Source organism: Amblyraja radiata, chromosome 24, assembly GCF_010909765.2.
Source record: "Amblyraja radiata isolate CabotCenter1 chromosome 24, sAmbRad1.1.pri, whole genome shotgun sequence".
Classification (NCBI taxonomy): domain Eukaryota; kingdom Metazoa; phylum Chordata; class Chondrichthyes; order Rajiformes; family Rajidae; genus Amblyraja; species Amblyraja radiata.
Window position 1 is genome coordinate 34,274,003 of NC_045979.1, and position 19,794 is coordinate 34,293,796.

At 44.5% G+C, this 19,794-nt stretch overlaps 1 protein-coding gene across 1 annotated transcript in view; it reads left to right on the forward strand.

The window, feature by feature from the left end:
* Positions 1-19,794, forward strand: part of LOC116987004 — a 248,236-nt gene that overhangs the window by 222,635 nt on the left and 5,807 nt on the right. Inside the window, exons 18-22 of the mRNA XM_033042886.1 lie at positions 3,150-3,464; positions 9,126-9,443; positions 10,723-11,040; positions 13,789-14,109; positions 18,939-18,987. Of these exons, the coding sequence (XP_032898777.1) occupies positions 3,150-3,464; positions 9,126-9,443; positions 10,723-11,040; positions 13,789-14,109; positions 18,939-18,987 (1,321 nt within the window). The remainder of the gene's footprint in view (positions 1-3,149; positions 3,465-9,125; positions 9,444-10,722; positions 11,041-13,788; positions 14,110-18,938; positions 18,988-19,794) is intronic.

Here is a 19,794-nt window from a genome sequence, read left to right on the forward strand (position 1 = left end):
GCAAAACACAATAAAACACTTCAGTGGGTCAAACAACATCGTTGAAAGGAAACGGACAGGTGACATTTCAGGTCAGGACCCTACTTCAGACTGGTGTTACTTTCTCAGAATATGATTGCAGCAGAAACCCCCAAACATACAATGTTCACAGGTTCATAAGTTCTACGTGCAGAATTCAGCTTTTCAGACCATCAAGTCTATTCCGCCATTCAATCATGGCTGATCTATCTACCCCTCTCAACTCCATAACCCCTCTTCACCCCATAACCCCTGACTCTCAAACTAATCAGGAATATGCCAATCTCTGCCTAAAAAAATATCAATTGAATTGCGTTCCATGGTCGTCTGTTGAAATAAATTCCACAAATTTACCACCCTCCGACTAAAGAAATTTGTCCCGTATCACTCTAAACCTATCCTGTCCAACTTCCTTCAAGTTCCTATCAAATCTTTCCCCCCTCACCTTAAACCAATGCCCTCAGCTTCTCCAACTATGTCCTCTGGTTCTCAAGTATTCAATAAGAACATGTAGAGTATAAGAATGTTAGCTCAGGGAGAGTACCTTGCCCTGGCAGGTCAGTGGGATTCAGGTAGGACACAATGGCACAGCGGTAGAGTTACTGCAGTACAGCGCCTGGGACAAAGGTTCGATGCTGACCTCGGATGTCTATGTGGAGTTTGTACGTTCTCCTTGTGTCCGCATGGGTTTTCTCTGGGTGCTCCGGCTTCCTCCCACACTCCAAAGACATATAGGGTTGTAGGTTAATTTGCACAGTGAATTGTATATGGGGCGAACACTGGTACGCACGGACTCGGTGGGCCGAAGAGCCTGTTTCCACGCTGTATTTATTTAAATTTATCTTGCCAATTGCACACTACAGAAGTAGATTGAGAACAGAACGAAATCGTTGCAGCAGATGTACAAAGTCAGCAAATGACATGTACATGAACACGACCCTGATCATTTATTAGCTCTGGATTGCAAAGACAAGTTATCAAATCAATTCACCGTGCATATTCTACCTTGCTTTAACTTCACTAAGTGTATCACTTCGCCCTTGTTTGAGTTACATTACACATGTCAGTTACATTCCACATCCCGCCTTCCCAGCTGATCTCTATCCTGTGGTAATTCTAGACAAACTTCTTCACAGTCCACAACACCATTAATTGTCATTTTCAAAACGTGAATATCATGACAATAGTGTTTCAAAGTTTGAATTAAAGAGTTGAAGCAGAGAGGAGAGGGTCAAACTCCAATTAACCTCAGCTGATTTCACGTGAAAATCCCCTACATCCTAACGCCAGCTTCCTGTTTTGCCCCTTGTCAACAGCAATATGCCACAACAAAAGTTTCAATGATTATATTTTTGATCTGCCGGTCCACGTACAAAATCATCAAGAGGGAATGATCCGGAAGTGTACACATCTTAGACGTTTCTACTCTTCTAAATGTCATATTTTATCTAACGTCTCATTGTTTACATGAGGGGTCCCGACCCAAAACGTCACCTATCCACTTTCTCCAGAGGTGCTGCCGGGCCCGCAGAGTTGCTCCTGCATTTTTTTGGTCTGTCATTATTTCCACCACTGTTCAGTGTTAACAGTCTCTGAGTACAGAGATAACCGGCGCTCCATCCCTACTGATACATCACACTTGACGAGTGGCTAAAGCAGCTGAAATACAAACGTGTATAGGTCCATGGATAGGGAAGGTTTGGGGAGATATGGATCGAGCGTGGGCAAATTTGACTAACTTAGATGAGCACATTGGTCTCACGCGTTGGGGAGAAGGGCCTGTTTCCCGCTGTATGACTCTGTGATCATCTGACCCAACCATTTGTTAAATATAACCCTGAGCCTTTCACACCACATCATGTCGAGCTGCTACTGGCTCGCTGTGGTTCAGGATCTGACGTCCTGTTCCCTTCTTCCTCATTACTATTTGAGAGATGCGGTTGTATCTGAGAACTCAGAGCTGAGCGACAGGCAGACAAGTGCTGGTCTTGCCACTATGGATAAAACAATGTGGATTCCCATTTTTCTCATCTCCGCGCTACCCGGTGAGTGAAAGCCAGATGTTGATATTCCAATGATCAATGTTAGTTGGGGTCCCGTGCACTTTTTCCACAGCAGAGATGGTTAAGTGTGTGTAGACATGTAATGGGGGAAATGAAACTCAGTGCATTGTGGTGATGGATCTGAAATCACATTTGAATATCTAGACTATGTTCGTGTTTAACAACTGTTGACACGTGGTCTAATTGCATCATGATGATAGTTTAAATTGAGAATATAAACTGTCTCCGATGAGCAGCGGGACATTTGGCTCCCAATTCAGTTTAGTTTATTGTCACGTGGACCGAGGTACAGTGAAAAGCATTTTTGTTGCTTGCTAACCAGCCAGCAGAAAGACAATACATGATCACAATCGATTCTCATACAATGCATAGAAAGGAAATGACGTTTAGTGTAAGATAAAGTCAGCAAAGTCCGATCAAGGGTAGTCCGAGGGTCATCAGAGAGGTAGATGGGAGCTCAGCACTACTCTCTGTTTCTGGTTGGATGATTCAGATGCCTGATAACAGCTGGGAAGAAACTGTCCCCGAATCTAGCGGTCTGCGTTTTCACGCTAGTAACGCTCTTCATTAAGGGACCTGCTTTATTGTGATTAGTCCGTCCTCTGTCCTCAGTCAGGCCTATGTTAAGGCGGTGAATGTCTAAACACGGATCCGGCCCAGTGTCGGTTGAGAGATGAATGTTGGCAGCGCAGCCGGCGGCACCGCCAATGAAATAGCAAAGGGTCTTTCTGTAGGGTGAGAGGCCGGGCACCGCCTCGGATTGTTGAAAGGCAGCTCCTGCAACACTGCCGCGCTCCCTCAGTACCGCACTGCGATCCCAGCCCAGTTTCAGCTCAGGGATCTGGAGTGGGAAGTGAACCCTAATTGTACTGACCGGGGGATAGAACACTGACACAACTGGTACAATAACAACACTGCCTGCACTTCAGACCGGAGACATTGGCCGTGAAGCAATATGACACATCATGGAACTATTTAACTTTTCTTTCATGTAATCTTCAAAATGTATCTATTTCCATTAAACAGTTTATTTGTTCTCCATCTGAAACTTTCTCCCCTACGTTTCAGATGCCATGTGGGGAGAGAAGCGTGTAAGAGGAGTTGTGGGAAGAGCGATCACAATCGATTGTCACTATGCAGCAGAGTATCGCTCACACACAAAATACTGGTGCAATGGTTGGTGTAGCCAGTCTACAGTTTTAGTGAAAACAAATGGGCAACACGGACGCAGGGGAAGAGTGTCAATCACTGATAACTCGGCACAAGGAATATTTACTGTGACTGTGGAGGATCTTCACTCTGGAGATACAGGGTGGTACAGCTGTGGAATTACAACATCTGCCGGCCTTAGAATGGTTCCCGTACATCTCCAAGTATCTGACGGTACGTTTCTCAGCGATTGACTTGACGTCTCCACTGAAATGCCTGGTCCATGTTTTCTCTGGGAAGGCTCCGCAGCAATGCAGAGACCTGCGGGTAGCGGGCAGGGGTCGGGATACCCCAATCATGTTGCTCTTGCCCAGTGCGGGCTCTGTCCCACTGAGCGCCCACCCATTCCCTGCCTCTGAACTCTATGAAATATCAGGTGCACAAAAATGCTGGAGAAACTCAGTGGGTGCAGCAGCATCTATGGAGCGAAGGAGGTAGGCAACGGTTCGGGTCGAAACCCTTCTTCAGACTGATAGGGGGTGGGCGGAGGTGGAGAGAAGAAAGGAAAAAGGAGGAGGAGCCCGAGGGCTGAGGGAGAGCTGGGAAGGGGAGGAGACAGCAAGGGCTAACGGAATTGTGAGAAATCAATGTTCATGCCACAGGATGCAGACTCCCCAAGCGGAATATGAGGTGCTGTTCCTCCAATTTCCGGTGTTGCTCATTCTGGCCATGGAGGAGGCCCAGGACAGAGAGGTCAGGTACGGAATGGGAGGGTGGGGGTTGAAGTGCTGAGCCACCGGGAGATCAGGTTGGTTATTGTGAACCGAGCGGAGGTGTTCGGCGAAACGATCGCCAAGTCTATGCTTGGTCCCACCGATATTGATCAGCTGACATCTAGGGCAGAGGATGCAATAGATGAGGTTAGAAGAGGTGCAGGTGAACCTCTGTCGCACCTGGAACGACTGCTTGGGTCCTTGAATGGAGTCAAGGGGGGAGGTAAAGCGACAGGTGTAGCATCTCTTGCGGTTGCAAGGGAAAGTGACAGGGGAAGGGGTGGAGCGGGAGGGAAGGGAAGAATTGACAAGGGAGTTATGGAGGGAGCGGTCTTTGTGGAAGGCAGACGGGAGAGATGGGAAGATGTGGCGAGTGGTGGGGTCACGTTGGAGGTGGCAAAACTGATGGAGGACTATTTGTTGCATGTGCCGGCTAGTGGGGTGAAAGGTGAGGACTAGGGGGACTCTGCCCTTGTTGCGAGTGGGGGGATGGGGAGAGAGTGCAGTGTTACGGGGTATGGAGGAGACCCTGGTGCGAGCCTCATCTATAGTGGGGGAGGGGAACCCCTGTTCCCTGAAAAATTAGGACATTTGCGATGCCCCGGTGTGGAACGCCTCATCCTGGGAGCAGATGCGGCGTAGATGGAGGAATTGGAAATAGGGGATGGAGTCCTTGCAGGAAGCAGGGTGGGAGGAAGAGTAGTCAAGATGGCCGTGGGAGTCAGTGCGTTTATAGTGGATGTCGGTCAGAAGTCTATCACCTGCGATGGATATAGCGAGGTCAAGGAATGGTAGGGAAGTGTCGGAAATGGTCCAGGTGTATTTGAGTGCCGGATGGAAGTTAGTGGTGAAGCGGATTAAGTCACCTTCGATTTTCCAGCATCTGCAGTTCCTTCTTAAACTCTATGAAATATCACCCTGTCAGAGGTTTGCATTCCCTCTCAAACTAATAATCCGACTGATCTAATCAGTGAGAAACAAGTGTTGCTCGCGGTCTAAATACCCGGAGAATCATAAACAGGCATCAGTACCCAGAGTTCAACAGACTGCGTTCAGTCCTCCTGGGGCAGGCCAGCCCGGTCTGTCACTCCCTCTCTCACCCCACGCGCACTCTCTTTCTCCCCCTCTGCCCCGTCAATGTGCCCCCATCCCCAGCAGCCATTGTCCACCCACCGCCGGCAGCCAGCCTCTCCACCCGGACATTTCCTCGGTGAAGAATAATCGGGGAATTCCCCGGTAAACTAATCTTTCGCCCAATCAGCCGGCGCACACAGCATATAATCCTCCAACATTTTCGCCACCTACAACGGGATCCCACAACTAGCCACATCTTTCCCACTCCACCGCTTTCTGCTTTCCGAAGAGACCGTTCCCTCCGCAACTCCCTGGTCAACTCGTCCTTTCCCACCCAAACCACCCCGTCCCCAGGTACCTTCCCCTACAACTGCAGCAGATGCAACACCTGTCCCTAAACCTCCTCCTTCCGCTCCGTCCAAGGATTCCAACAGTCTTTTCGTGTGAGACAGAGGTTCACTTGCATTTCCTTTAACCTCATGTACTATATCCGTTGTTCCAGATGTGAAACATAGAAACATAGAAAATAGGTGCAGGAGGAGGTCATTCAACCCTTTGAGCCAGCAACGCCATTCATTGCGATCATGGCTGATCGTCCCCAATCAATAACTCGTGCCTGCCCTCCCCATATCCCTTGATTCCACTAGCCCCTAGAGCTCCATCTAACTCTCTCTTAAATCCATCCAGTGATTTGGCCTCCACTGTCCCCTGCGGCAGGGAATTCCACAAATTCACAACTCTCTGGGTGAAGAAGTTTTTTCTCACTTCAGTCTTAAATGGCCTCCCCTTTATTCTAAGACTCTGGCCCCTGGTTCTGGACTCGCCCAAAATTGGAAACAGTTTTCCTATAATAATAATAATAATAAATTTTATTTATGGGCGCCTTTCAAGAGTCTCAAGGACACCTTACAAAATTTAGCAAATAGAGTAAAAACATGTAAGCGGTATGAAATAAATAGTAAAGACATCACCAGTACACAAATTAAAGACAGAATTCAATCCAAAGACAAAAATCAAAAACACAATATGAAGAGAGAGCAGCGGCAGCTAAAGCGTGCCAGCATACACTCTCCCTTCCGGCGGCCATCTTGGACACAGAATAAAATAATAATTTACACACAAAAATACATCCCCCACAATGGTTACCACTGTGGAGGAAGGCACAATGTCCAGTCCCCATCACCAGTTCTCCCATAGTCAGGCCTATTGAGGCATCCTCTACGGAGGCCCGATGTTCCTGGCCGTTCTCGCCGGGTGGTGTTGCTCCGGCGTCGGGAGAGTCCTCACAGCGGCTGGGACGGCTGGAACGGCCGATTCCTGCATTTAGCTTGGCCAGTTCTTTTATAATCTTATGTTTCTATAAGATCACCCCCTCATCCTTCTAACCTCCAGATCGTTCCTCTTATGGCAGTTCTGCCATCCCAGGGATCAATCACGTGAACCTACGCTGCACTTCCACAATCACAACGATGTCCTTCCTCAAATTAGGAGACCAAACTGTATGCAATACTCCAGATGTGGTCTTACCAGAGCCCTATACAACTGCAGAAAACCTCTCTACTCCTATACTGAAATCCTCTTGTTATGAAGGCTAACATTCCATTAGCTTTCTTCACTGCCTGCTGAACCTGCACGCCAACTTTCAGTGACCGGTGTACAAGAATACCCAGCTCTCGCTGCAGCTCCCCCTTACCAAACCTAACCCCATTGAGATAATAATCTCCCCCCTTGTTTTTGCCACTAAAGTGGATAACCTCACATTTATCTATATTATACTGCATCTGCCATGCATCTGCCCAGTCACTCAACCTGTCCAGGTCACCCTGCCACCTCCTAACATCCTCTTCACAGTTCACACTGCCACCCAGCTTTGTTTCATCTGCAAACTTGCTAGTGTTGCTCCTAATTCCCTCTTCCAATCATTAATATATATGGTAAACAGTTGCGGCCCCAACACCGAGCCTTGCGGCACTCCACTCACCACTGCCTGCCATTTTGAAAAGGACCCGTTCACTCCTACATTTTGCTTCCCATCTGCCAACCAATTTTCTGTCCACGTCAACACCCTACCCCCAATACCATGTGCTCTAATTTTAGTCACCAGTCTCCCGTGCGGGAACTTATAAAAGGCTTTCTGAAAATCTAGACACACTACATCCACTGGCTCCCCTTCATCCATTTTACTTGTCACATCCTCAAAACATTCCAGAAGATTAGTCAAGCATGATTTCCCTTTCATAAATCCTTGTTGACTTGGACTAATCCTTTTACTGCTATCCAAATGCCCCAATATTACCTATTTAATAGGGTTTCGGCCCGAAACGTTGCCTATTTCCTTCGCTCCATCGATGCTGCTGCACCCGCTGAGTTTCTCCAGCATTTTTGTGTACCTTCGAGCTTCCAGCATCTGCTGTTCCTTCTTGAATACCTATTTAATAGTTGACTCCAGCATCTTTCCCACCATCGAAGTCAGGCTAACTGGTCTGTAATTCCCTGTTTTCTCTCTCTCTCCTTTCTTGAAAAGTGGGATAACATTAGCTATCCTCCAATCCACAGGAATTGATCCTGAATCTATTGAACATTGGATAATCACCAATGCGTCCACTATTTCTACAGCCACCTCCCTGAGGACTCTGGGTTGCAGTCCATCAGGCCCCGGGATTTTATCATCCGTCAGCTGAACAAGCGGATACAGTAGATGTGAAACCAAGTGCAGACTCGGCGATCGTTTCGCTGAACAACTCCGCTCAGTCAGCCTCGGCCTACACTACTTCTTGATTGCTAAACACTTACTCCTCCTCCCATTCCCAAACTGACCTTTCTGTCCTGGACCTCTCCAATGTCAGAGTGAGGCCAAACGCAAATTGGAGGAACAGCGCCTCATATTTTGCTTGGGCAGCTTACAACCCAGCGGTTTAAATATTGACCTCAAACTCAAAGTAACCGTTCAATTGTTTTCACACCTTACCCTTCCATTTCTCTTCTGTCTCCCTTTCTCATGACTCCCAGGCTGAAGAAGGGTCTCGACCCGAAACTTCACCCATTCCTTCTCTCGAAAGATGCTGCCTGCTCCGCTGAGATACTCCAGCATTTGTGTCTATCTTAAAGGAATCGCGGTTAGTTTTCATGTTTAAATTCCAAGACATTGAATAGGGTTTTTGGCACGCTGGTCTTCATCAGTAACAACATTCAGAATATAATTTGAAATAATCTGCTTCAGACGTGCAGATGTTGAGTCCACATTCTGGAAATTGTGTTCAGCTTTAGTCCCTCAGCTCCAAGAAAAGTGCCGTTGAGGTGGACAGAGTGAAGAAAGGTTTTAGGGCGACGCTGCCTGGACAGGATGTGATTGACGCATGGAGCGATTGGACAAACTCAGACTTCATTCCTTGGTGTGGAAATGATTGAGCGAGGAACTTATAGAAATGTATCAATCACGAGAAGCATGTTCATTTTCCCACGATGTGTGAGATGAGAAAGTGGAAGACAGAGGTAATGGGAACTATTGAAAGAGGGGGGAATAGTAAGGTGTCACTTACTGTAATGGCATGTTTTGTACAGGTGAACGGCAGAAGCTGAACACAATTCGCACAAGTTCGACCTCCACAACATACGTACAACTGAAACATAACATCTCAACTTCTGTTCTGAGGGACAACATTGTCCACACATTGGGTGATATTTATATGGAACCTGCTGCCAGAAGAAGTTGTTTAGGCAGTTAGAATAACAGCATTTAAAATACATTTTAGGACAGTTGCGTAGCTTGGGATCATTGCGAGTGATAAAGGAGAAACGTGGACATATAGCTATGGCCTAGAAAGACATGTTGGTCGGCATGAATGAGCTGTTGTGATGGGCATCTTTCGGTTCTCTATAACTCTAACCTTCTTCGGTTTCTGGGCTTCGCACACTCACAGTGATGTACATGAGCCGGTGAGATATCAACCGGACGGTTCGGGCTGAGATAAAGGGCTGCTGAGATTTAGCATGTGTTTGGTTTTTAACTGTTCATACAGGTGACTGAATGTTTGCTCCATTCCCACAGAACCCATGTCTGCTCCTGTGCTCAGTTATCTGTCACCAGCAAATGCCTCACGTCTCGGAGGGTCAGTATCAGTGTCGTGTGAGTCTGTCCGTGGATCCCTTCCCATCCATTACACCTGGTGTGAGAACGAGGATGGGTGTTCAACGACCTTGTCTGGCAATCAACTGGATCTGAGTTGTGAAATCCTCAGAGGTCAACACCGTCAATATTACTGCAGAGCCTCAAATAATCGTGTGATAAAATACAGTGAAAATCTCCACGTGAAAGTCTTCAAAGGAGCAGGAACGTGCAGTTATGTGACAGAAATGAACAATGCTGGTGAGTGTTATTTTCCCGTGGGAATACTGTTTCACAATTCCTCTCGTGTTCTTGGAGCTGCTGCTTTTCACCTTGTGGTGATGTTCGTGGGTTTCTTGGTATTTGCAGGCGGCATCATTGCAGCCATCGTGAGCTAATGGCGTAAAATGCGAGAGTTTGTTTGGGGGACTGGCAAATAATTGCCTGTTGCTTTCAGCTGGGAGGTGTTGAGCTTCGAAAGGAGAGAACGACCTGCACTTATCACAACGGGTCGAGAGCATTCCACCAAATTTCTGCCTAAAAAGGATTTTCTGGCTACCGTTTAAGATCTCACATTCACTTTGAGAAATCGAAAGCAATCAAATGCATTCTATGTGAATCCATCATCATTTATAACCAAGGATGTACAATTTCATCATCATGTTCATGTTTTTCACTCTGTTAAATTGTGTGAATCACATGAACTCCAGTAATCTCACAAAATTAAAGTGGAATCGACTTGGCCGTCATTCCATCAAGTATAACTCTTACCTTTGTCAAAAATCATTTTGAAATGAAACCCCCGGTAGGTGTGGAGACGCTCAGATTGGAAGGCCAGAATAGAGTGTGAATGGTTTACAATAGCGAGACAAAGCGCAGCCAAGGCCAGTGCTTCTTAAACTATTTCAGTGTCATTTACCCTTGAGTCTTTATCACAACATTTCATTCACCCTCGACTAAATGTTCTTGTTTTTTTGGTAATTTTCGTCTTATTCTCTCTTGTGTATAATTTTTTATATAATTTATTTAGTCACATGAGCAAAAAACATAATCACCCCAAAATAATTTCATTCACCCTTGGTTGAACCATTCACCAGTTTAAGAAGCACTGGCCTAGGCCACAGTTTCGCTGAACACTTGTGCTTGGTCTGTCATGAACTAGAATCGCGCTTGATAGACACCCCATCCTCAACCTCCCCCGCTGATGCAGAGCAGCAGCACTTTGCACCATCTGCATGATGCACTGCAGCAACTCACCAAGACTCCCTGGACAGCGCCTTCCAATTGCAACAGGCTCCGTGTTCAATACATCATTCTTCACCATTCACACCCACATTGGCTGGGAAGCGCTTTGGAACGACCTGTGCAGGTGGTGAGGGACGGTGTACAGTATCTGTCTCTCGTCGCAATCTAGGTGGAATTCAACACAGTTAAGAAAATGATTGGGCGGACTCCCCTGTACACATTGATGTATACTATAATGTATATGTTTGTGAAAGGCTAATTTTGCTCTTCAATTTATGAAAGATGTTTCCTTCAGTTTCAGGTGCACTGTGGGCTGAGAGCGAAATAAGAGGGGTTGTGGGAAGAGCGATCACAATCGATTGTCACTATGCAGCAGTGTACCGCTCACACACAAAATACTGGTGCCGTGAGACAACTCGCCAGTGTACACATGTAGTGGAAACAAATGGGGAACATGGACAGAGTGGAAGAGTGTCAATCACAGATAACACGGAACTAGGAATATTTACTCTGACTGTGGAAAATCTTCACTCTGGATATACAGGATGGTACAGATGTGGAATTACTACACCTGGCGAACCAACATTTAAAGTACATCTCCAAGTATCTGAAGGTAGGTTTCTCAATGAGTGACTTTATGTCTCCACTTTGGCAACGCATAAAACATTTGTTAGGTGGGAGTCTGGTGCACAGTTCTGGTCGCCGCTTTATAAAACAAAAGATGTGAAAGGTTTGGAGAGGTTACAGAAAATGTCACCGGGATGTTTAGTTGTAGTTTACAAATGTAACATGGAAACGGATCCTTCGGCCCACCGAGTCCACACCGACTAGCGATCACCGGTCACACTAGTTCTATGTTACTCCACTTTTCCATTCGCTCCCTACACACAATGCTACAATACCGCCATTCACAAACCTCATTAGTGCAACAGTATCACTATCAACAATTTTATACAAGGAAATAAAAAAAAGTTGTTGATAGTGATACTGTTGCACTAATAAAGTGTTTGAATGCCAGAATTCTGGCATGGAATATTTGATATTTTTTCAAAATTAACTAAAATAAAACTGGTACCAAAACCAGAATGGATCATTTTTGGAATATCGGAAGGTATCCCTGAATTAAACGTGTATCAGAAGAATTTACTCAATTACGGGCTAATAATGGGAAAAAAGCTCATACTTAAATTCTGGAAAAATGCGCCCACACCAACAATAAAAATGTGGACATCAAATATGTTTGAAACATTACATCTGGAAGAGATGAGATTCCTCTTAGCAGGAAAAGCAAACCAATTCCAAAAGACGTGGTCTACGTTTATGGACCTATTACAAGCATGAGGTGCAATAGTAATTTTAAAAATAAATAAATAAATAAATGGTATCAGGACCTGGCAATGGGAGGTAAAACAACAAAAACAGATTTGGTTGGTAGTCTTTCTGCGGAGTTTAATGTTATAATAGAGCGATTGTCCTTACTTTCTTTTTCTTTCTTTTCTAGGGTCTACTTTCTTATTTTACTTCCTTCTCTAACTTCTTTTCTGGGCTTGCTTTTCCCAACACTCTCTTGCACTTCACGACTCTTGCGCACCTTCTTTACTTTCCTTACTTCTATCTTTTTCTTAAAGCTTAAAAAAAAATGAAGCGGTACAAAAAATATATTAAGATATATGTGTTGTGTGTTATTGTAATTTACCGTATTTCTAATTTAAAAAAAAAAATTAAAAAATAAAAAAAATAAAGTGTTTGAATGTTGGTATTGTAGAATTGTGGCAGAGTTTCAGATTAAAAGATTAACTGTAGATTGTAGGAATTGTAAAACAAAGAGAGATGGTGCTGCTGTGTACTGGTACAGTGGCAGACATTGTAGTTCTGGCAGCTGGGAGGATGGAGAGACACAGAGATGTATAAATCTGGTAAATGGATTGTGAGTCGATGGATCTTTCTGAAGGACAATTTGCCTGTTGCTTTGAAATGTAATATCTGAGTAGCTGACATTGTCCTAATCTGTGCTGGAGTGTGTCCCTGTCGATTTCCTTTGAAATTGCATTTCTGCAACAGTTTGGGTTTGACTCGACAAATGGGCAGCTTCCTTGTTGCTTTGAATAGCCAACACTGTTGCATAAACGATGCTCCCTTTTCATCGTTATCCTTATTTAAGGATATGGGGGAAGTCTTTTAGGACCGAGATGAGAAAAACATTTTTCACACAGAGAGTAGTGAATCTCTGGAACTCTCTGCCACAGAAAGTAGTTGAGGCCAGTTCATTGGCTCTATTTAAGAGGGAGTTAGATGTGGCCCTTGTAGCTAAATGTATCAGGGGGTATGGAGAGAAGGCAGGTACAGCATACTGAGTTGGATGATCAGCCATGATCATATTGAATGGCGGTGCAGGCTCGAAGGGCTGAATGGCCTACTACTGCACCAATTTTCTATGTTATATGTTTTCCTGCTGGTAATTCCTGAAATGTAAAAGAGAATCTAAGATTGTCTGATGATTTGTCTGATTTGTGGTCAGTTTTAACCACCATGTTATCGGAAAGATGCTGACAAGTTGGATAGGGTGCAGAGAAGACTTAGAATGACTTGAGGGCCCGACCTAGAGGGAGGAGTTGAGCAGTCTAGCACTTTACATTTTGGAGTGCAGGTGGATGAGGGATGATCTTCAGGCAGGTAAAAAAAAATCATGCAACGAATAGGTCTTTGAATCCCTATGTCTCCACTTTGGCATCCGCATAAAACGTTTGTTAGGTGGAAATCTGGTGCACAGTTCTGGTCGCCGCTTTATAAAACAAAAGATGTGAAAGGTTTGGAGAGGTTGCAGAAAATGTCACCGGCATGTTTAGTTGTAGTTTACAAGTGCAACATGGAAACGGATCCTTCGACCCACCGAGTCCACACCGACTAGTGATCACAGAGTCTGTTACCCAGAGTAGGGGAATCGAGAACCAGAGGACATTGTTTTAAGACGAGGGGAATGATTTAATAAGAATCTGGGGAGTAACGTTTTTACACAAAGGTTGGTAGGCATATGAAACGAACAGCTGACGGAAGTAGTTATTGCAGGTACTATCATAACATTTAAGAAAAATTTGAACAGGTACATGAATAGGATAAGTTTGGAGGGTTAAGGGCCAAGCATGGACAGGTGGAACTAGTGTAGATTGGGCGTGTTGGTCAGTGCGGGCAAGTTAGACCGAAGGGCCTGTTTCTACGCTGTATGACTCTATGACTCTATGTAGATGGATGGGTCAGATTCCTACCTGGCGGCTCTGGCTAAGATACAGAGATGGTGGATATCGGCGAGTGTTTGATTTTCAGATGTTCATCCAGTGTCTGACTGTTTGCTCCTTTCCCACAGAACCCGTGTCTGTTCCTGTGCTTGGATTTCTGTCACCAGCCAATGTCTCCTGTCTCGGGGGTTCAGTGACAGTGTCCTGTGAGTCGGTCCGGGGATCCCTTCCCATTAGCTACAGCTGGTATGAAAAGACCCCATCTGGGGATTCAAAGATCTCTGACAACAATACCCTGGATCTACATTGTCAATCCTTCAAACACCAGCACCATCAATATTATTGCACAGCCTCAAATAAACTTGGATCAAAATCCAGTGAAATGGTCAACGTGTCCATCTCCAGCAGTGACGTGCCCTGCAGTTTCCTAGTGGAAATCAACGGCACTGGTAAGTAGTGGAGAGAATGAGGAGAAGAAGGGGAAGTGGGGGCAGGGTGGTTCATAGGATCACATGTGATAGAAGCAGAAATAGACCATTCAATCATGGCTGATCTATCTACCCCTCTTCACCCCATTCTCCTGCCTTCTCCACATAACCCCCGACACCTTGAAATCCATGCACGTTATTTAATTATCAAGATTAATATGATGGAATTATGGCCCATTTGTCAATACTAGGTTGCTGGGCTCCAGAAATAGATTTCCCAGTGCTGGTGTCGGCCGGCTTCCCGGCTAGAACTTCCTCTTATGTTTACACAGCTTTAAACTAGGTTTGCAGTGACATCAGTCCAAGCACTTTCACTTTCCATCATCTCCACATGACCGAAACTCAAATATGGGAAGAGAACAGAAATTATCAGTAAATATGACCACAGTTAACTCATAGACTCTATCAGCTTTGGTCCACTGTGTTACCATTAAGTGCCATCGATACTTATCCCATTTTTACCAGCTCCTCATCCATAGTCTTCTCAGACTTGACAATTCAAGTGCCTTCACCATCTAGGTTTAATAATATTTCTTGCTCAAATACCCTCCAAATATTCTACTCCTAAACTCAACGCTATGTTCTCCACGTCTATGCACATCTGCTGTGCTGATTTCCCACAAAGTACCCTATCTATGTCCCTCATAGAGACATTACAGGCACACCTGTATTAGCTTCCTGGTTCCTCTCCTGTGTGGAAGCAGCTGCCTTTCACCGGTACACCAATTCTACAATTAGGGACAATTCTAAATTAAGGGACAATTTACAGAAGCCAATTAACCTACAAACCTGCACGTCTTTAGTTTAGAGGTACAGTGCGTAAACAAGCCCTTCAGCCCACCGGGTCTGGGCCGACCAGCGATCCCCGCGCACTATTAACCATCCTACACCCACTAGGGATATTAACCAAAGGCAATTAACCTACAAACCTGTACGTCTTTGGGGTGTGGGAGGAAACCGAAGATCTCGGAGAAAAATCATGCAGGTCACGGGGAGAACGTACAAACTGCACACAGGCTTGATATTGTCAGATTTTGATGAGATAATGGAGAAGGTAAGGTGTCCTGTTATATGGATCGGAGACTTTAATGCGCATAATCCTTTATGGGGTAGTGATCACAGGGATAAAAATGGTGTTATTGTTGAAGAATTTCTAGACAAGTATGAGTTGGTATTGTTAAATGATGGAAGGCCGTCTAGGTATAATATTGTGAGAAACACCTGCAGCCACATAGATTTATCAATTGCTTCATCAAATTTAGCAAGAATTGGTGAATGGGATGTAATGGATAGATATACACTGGGTAGTGATCATTATCCAATTTTATGTAGGTTTGGTAGGGATTTGAGGAGAGAAGTGGAAAAGAAAGTCCCTAGATATAACTTTTTTCAGGCCAAATGGGATAAATTCCAAGAGAAGGCTCTAAGTTTAGTTGGAGAGGTTAATAGTGAGGGTTCTGTAGATAGTTGGAATACTTCCATTAGTCTCATGATTCATGAGGCAGCTTGTTGTACTATTCCTGTGAAGCAGGAACCTAGGTCCCGTATGTCTGTTCCTTGGTGGAATAAAGAATGTGATGAAGCTGTAAGGAATAGGAATATAGCCTATCGAAAATTAAGAAAGTATCCAATTTTGGTCAATGCAATGGAGTACAAGCGGCTAAGGGCAGTAGCAAGACGAGTTGTAAAGGATGCAAAGAGGAATAGTTGGAGGAAGTTTTGTGGTACGCTAGGCCCGGAAACTCCAGTAAGGCATTTGTGGTCAGCTGTGCGTAGAATGTCAGGAGTATACAAAAGAAGTTTGTTACCAGTGTTGCAGAAGGGTGAGGTGGTAGCAGTCTCCAATAAGGAAAAAGCAGACATGTGTGTTGACCGTTTTCAAGCAGTGCATAGATCAGAGAGCATGGGAGTGGAGAGGTGTAGAAAGAGAACTGAGCTGATGGCAGTTAATCAGTGGAAGCTGGAGAGGAGTTTAGTAAATGATAATACCTTTAATCTGTTTTTTACCATAAAAGAGTTGAAGGATGCAATTATGTCTGGGGCAAATACCACCCCGGGGAGAGATAGGTTGTCGTATGAGTTATTTAAACATCTGGATGATACTGTACTTGATGAAATCTTAGCTTTGTTTAATACTGTGTGGGCAGAGGGTTATTTACCAAAGGAATGGAAACATGCAGTCGTGGTCCCTATTTTAAAACCAGGCAAAGAGGCATCTGACCCTAGTTCATATCGCCCTATAGCGCTCACAGCAGTGCTCTGTAAAATTATGGAGAGGATGGTAACCAACAGACTAGTTTATTTTTTAGAAACCAGAGGACTACTTGTTGATGTACAGAATGGCTTTAGGAATGGAAGGTCTACAATGGAGTCTGTATCAGTTTTGGATCAGGATATTAAAAGGGCATTTAGAAGCAAGGAAACAGTAGTGAGTGTATTCCTTGATATTGAGAAGGCATATGATTCTTTGTGGAAGGAGGGATTAATGATTAAAATTTTTGACTTGGGAGTCAGGGGACGAATGTTCAACTGGATTAAGGATTTTTTATTGAATAGAACAATACAAGTAATGGTTGGTAGTGTCAGCTCAGAGACTGTAGAAATAGAGAATGGAACCCCGCAGGGAAGTGTTATCAGTCCAGTTTTATTTAATATCATGATAAACGACATATTTTGTAAATTAGAGAGAGGATTTGGTCTGTCTTTGTTTGCAGATGACGGGGCCATCTGGAAAAGAGGTCGTAATGTAGAGTTTGTTTTAAAACAGATTCAAAGAGTGTTAGTGTCTGTAGAGGAATGGGGGAACACATGGGGCTTTAAAATATCTGCCTCTAAGACTAAATATATGGTATTTGGTTTTAAAAGAAAGTTACCTAAGTTAGGGCTGTATATGTATGGGTCTCTATTGGAGAAGGTAAAGGTTTTTAAGTTTTTGGGTGTTTGGTTTGAAGAGCGTATGACTTGGGCTGTGCATGTAGGTAAAATTGTGTTGAAGTGTGGAAAAGTTCTGAATGTTATGAGAAGTCTGGTTGGGTGTGAGTGGGGGGCCAACAGGGAGACAATGCTGCTAATTTATCAGGCCATGATCAGATCTTCTCTTGACTATGGGTGTTTTGTGTATGGGTCTGCGTCTAAAACTGTTCTGGCTAGGCTAGATGTGTTGCAGGCAAAGGCTTTGAGGCTTTGCTGTGGAGCCTACAGGACTTCCCCAGTCCCTGCCCTGATTGTTGAAATGGGAGAAATGCCCTTATGGTTAAGGCGCATTAAGCTAGGGTTACATTACTGGGCTAAACTTTGTGGGTGTAATGATACCTTCCCAGCAAGGTGTTTGTTGCAAGAGGTAGATGATGGTAACAAATATAACACATTTTTTGTCATTATAAATCAGTGGGCTAAGAAGCTGGGTTTGGAACAAGGGGGTATTATAGAGCATACAATATGGCTACCTGTGCCCTATTGGGTTCTTCCTGAACTGTTTATTGAGCTTGCTTTTCTTCAGGAAAAAGATAAGCGCGAGGTGACTCCAAGAATAGTGGAATATCTTAATTCAATCAGTGAGAGCACTTTGATTGTTTTTACAGATGGATCTAAAGATCCAGTTAGTGGGAGAGCTGGGTTTGGAGTGTATGTGGAGCAGCTTGGGTTGAAGATTGGCCGGCGCATTTCTGATGGAAGCTCTGTTCTCACGACTGAATTAATGGCAATTCAATGGGCTCTATGGTGGATTGAGGAAGCCAGTTTTAGTGAAGTCATTATCTGTTCTGATTCTGCAGCTGCTCTTGAAACTTTAAGAGTAGGGAAATCTAAAGCACGTCCTGACATTCTAAATGAAATCATGAGTGTGTTTTTTAGAATTGGGTTTGCGTGTAACATCACTTTTTGCTGGGTTCCCGGGCATGCTGGGGTGAGGGGGAATGAGCAGGTGGACCTCATAGCAAAGGAGAGTTTAAGAAGAGAAATAGATATCCATGTATTATTGGGGAGAGTGGAACTGAGAGAAATAATTAAAGAGGGCTTAACAAAAGAATGGCAGAGAGGATGGGAAATGGAAGTCAGGGGTAGACACTACTTTTCTATACAATCTGAAGTTAGGAAAATATGTTTCTGTACATCTTTGTCCCGTAGGGACTCAGTTAAACTGTGTAGATTGAGGTTGGGACACTGTGGGTTAAATTACTATTTGTGCATTGTAGGGAAACATGTTTCTGGCTTGTGTGAATGTGGGAGTAATGAGACAGTTAAGCATGTTTTCCTAGAATGTAAAAAGTACAGGGTAGAAAGAGAAGTATTGTTTGTTAGACTGACAGGACTTGGAGTTGAGGCTTTTTCTGTTTCATCTTTGTTTGGACACAGTGAGAAACATCAACTGATATCCAGGGCTGTTCTTCAATTCCTGCAAGTTACAGGACTGTATGTAAGGATTTAGTTCAAACTTTGACCTGTGGAGGGCAGTAATACGCTTAGCAGCGTCTACACTGCCGGAATCCTACAAGAAGAAGAAGCAGAACTGCATACAGGCAGCACCCGTGGTCGGGATCGAACCCAGGCCATTCGTTGTAAGGCAGCAACGCTACCGCTGCGCCACTGCACCGCTATACAATTGGCGACCTGAGTTGTAACCAGTGCTCCAGCTTATCATGACAACGTCTCCCATTTGCTGTAAATTACACTGAAGAAACATTGCCCTGTCTATTAAGCCTATAAACTCCTTACATCGGACAAGCAGGCGCTCTTGTTCAACTGCAAGTGAAAAGCAGTGAAACTGATTTTTTATTTCCTTATTCCAACAGGACTTGAATATTCTTGTCAAACTTCAAAAAGATCCAAGTATACTTCAAGGTAAACTGTTTAAGAATGAACTGCAGATGGTGGAACATCGAAGGAAGACAAAAGTGCTGGACAAACTCAGCGGGTGCAGCAGCATCTATGGAGAGAAGGAAATAGGCAACGTTTCGGGCCGAAACCCTTCTTCAGACTGATGGAGGGTCTGAAGAAGGGTTTTGGCCCGAAACATAGCCTATTTCCTTCGCTCCATAGATGCTGCTGCACCCGCTGATTTTCTCCAGCACCTTTGTCTACCTTCAAGGTTAACTACTCTGTTTCCAATGAAAGGTGCCATGTACTAATTGCTGGTGTTTTGATTGGGATTGCTTCAATTGGGAGAAGTTTGTGTCTTCCGTTCACTGGCATTCAAGGCCGGTTGGAGTAATGATCTGAATACACAGTGACACAGCCAGTATCGTCCATTCACAGACATTCAACGCCAGTTGGAGTATTGATCTGTACGCACAATGACACAGCCAGTGGAACCACAGCCTTACAATGCCAAGACCCTGAATTTAGGTGCCGTCTATGTGCATTCTGCATATTTTGCTTTCATGGTGTTGGAAGGAACTGCAGATGCTGGTTTAAACTGAATATAGATACAAACAACTGGAGTAACTCATCGGGTCAGACAGCGTCTCTGGAGAAATGGAATAGGTGATGTTTCGGGTTGAGACCCTTCTTCAGATTGAGAGTCAGGGGAAAGGGAAATGAGAGCGATATCGACGGTGATATAGAAAGATATAAAACAATGAATGAAAGATATGCAAAAATGTAACGATGATCAAGGAAACGATCCATAGTTAGCTGTGGGCTAGGTGA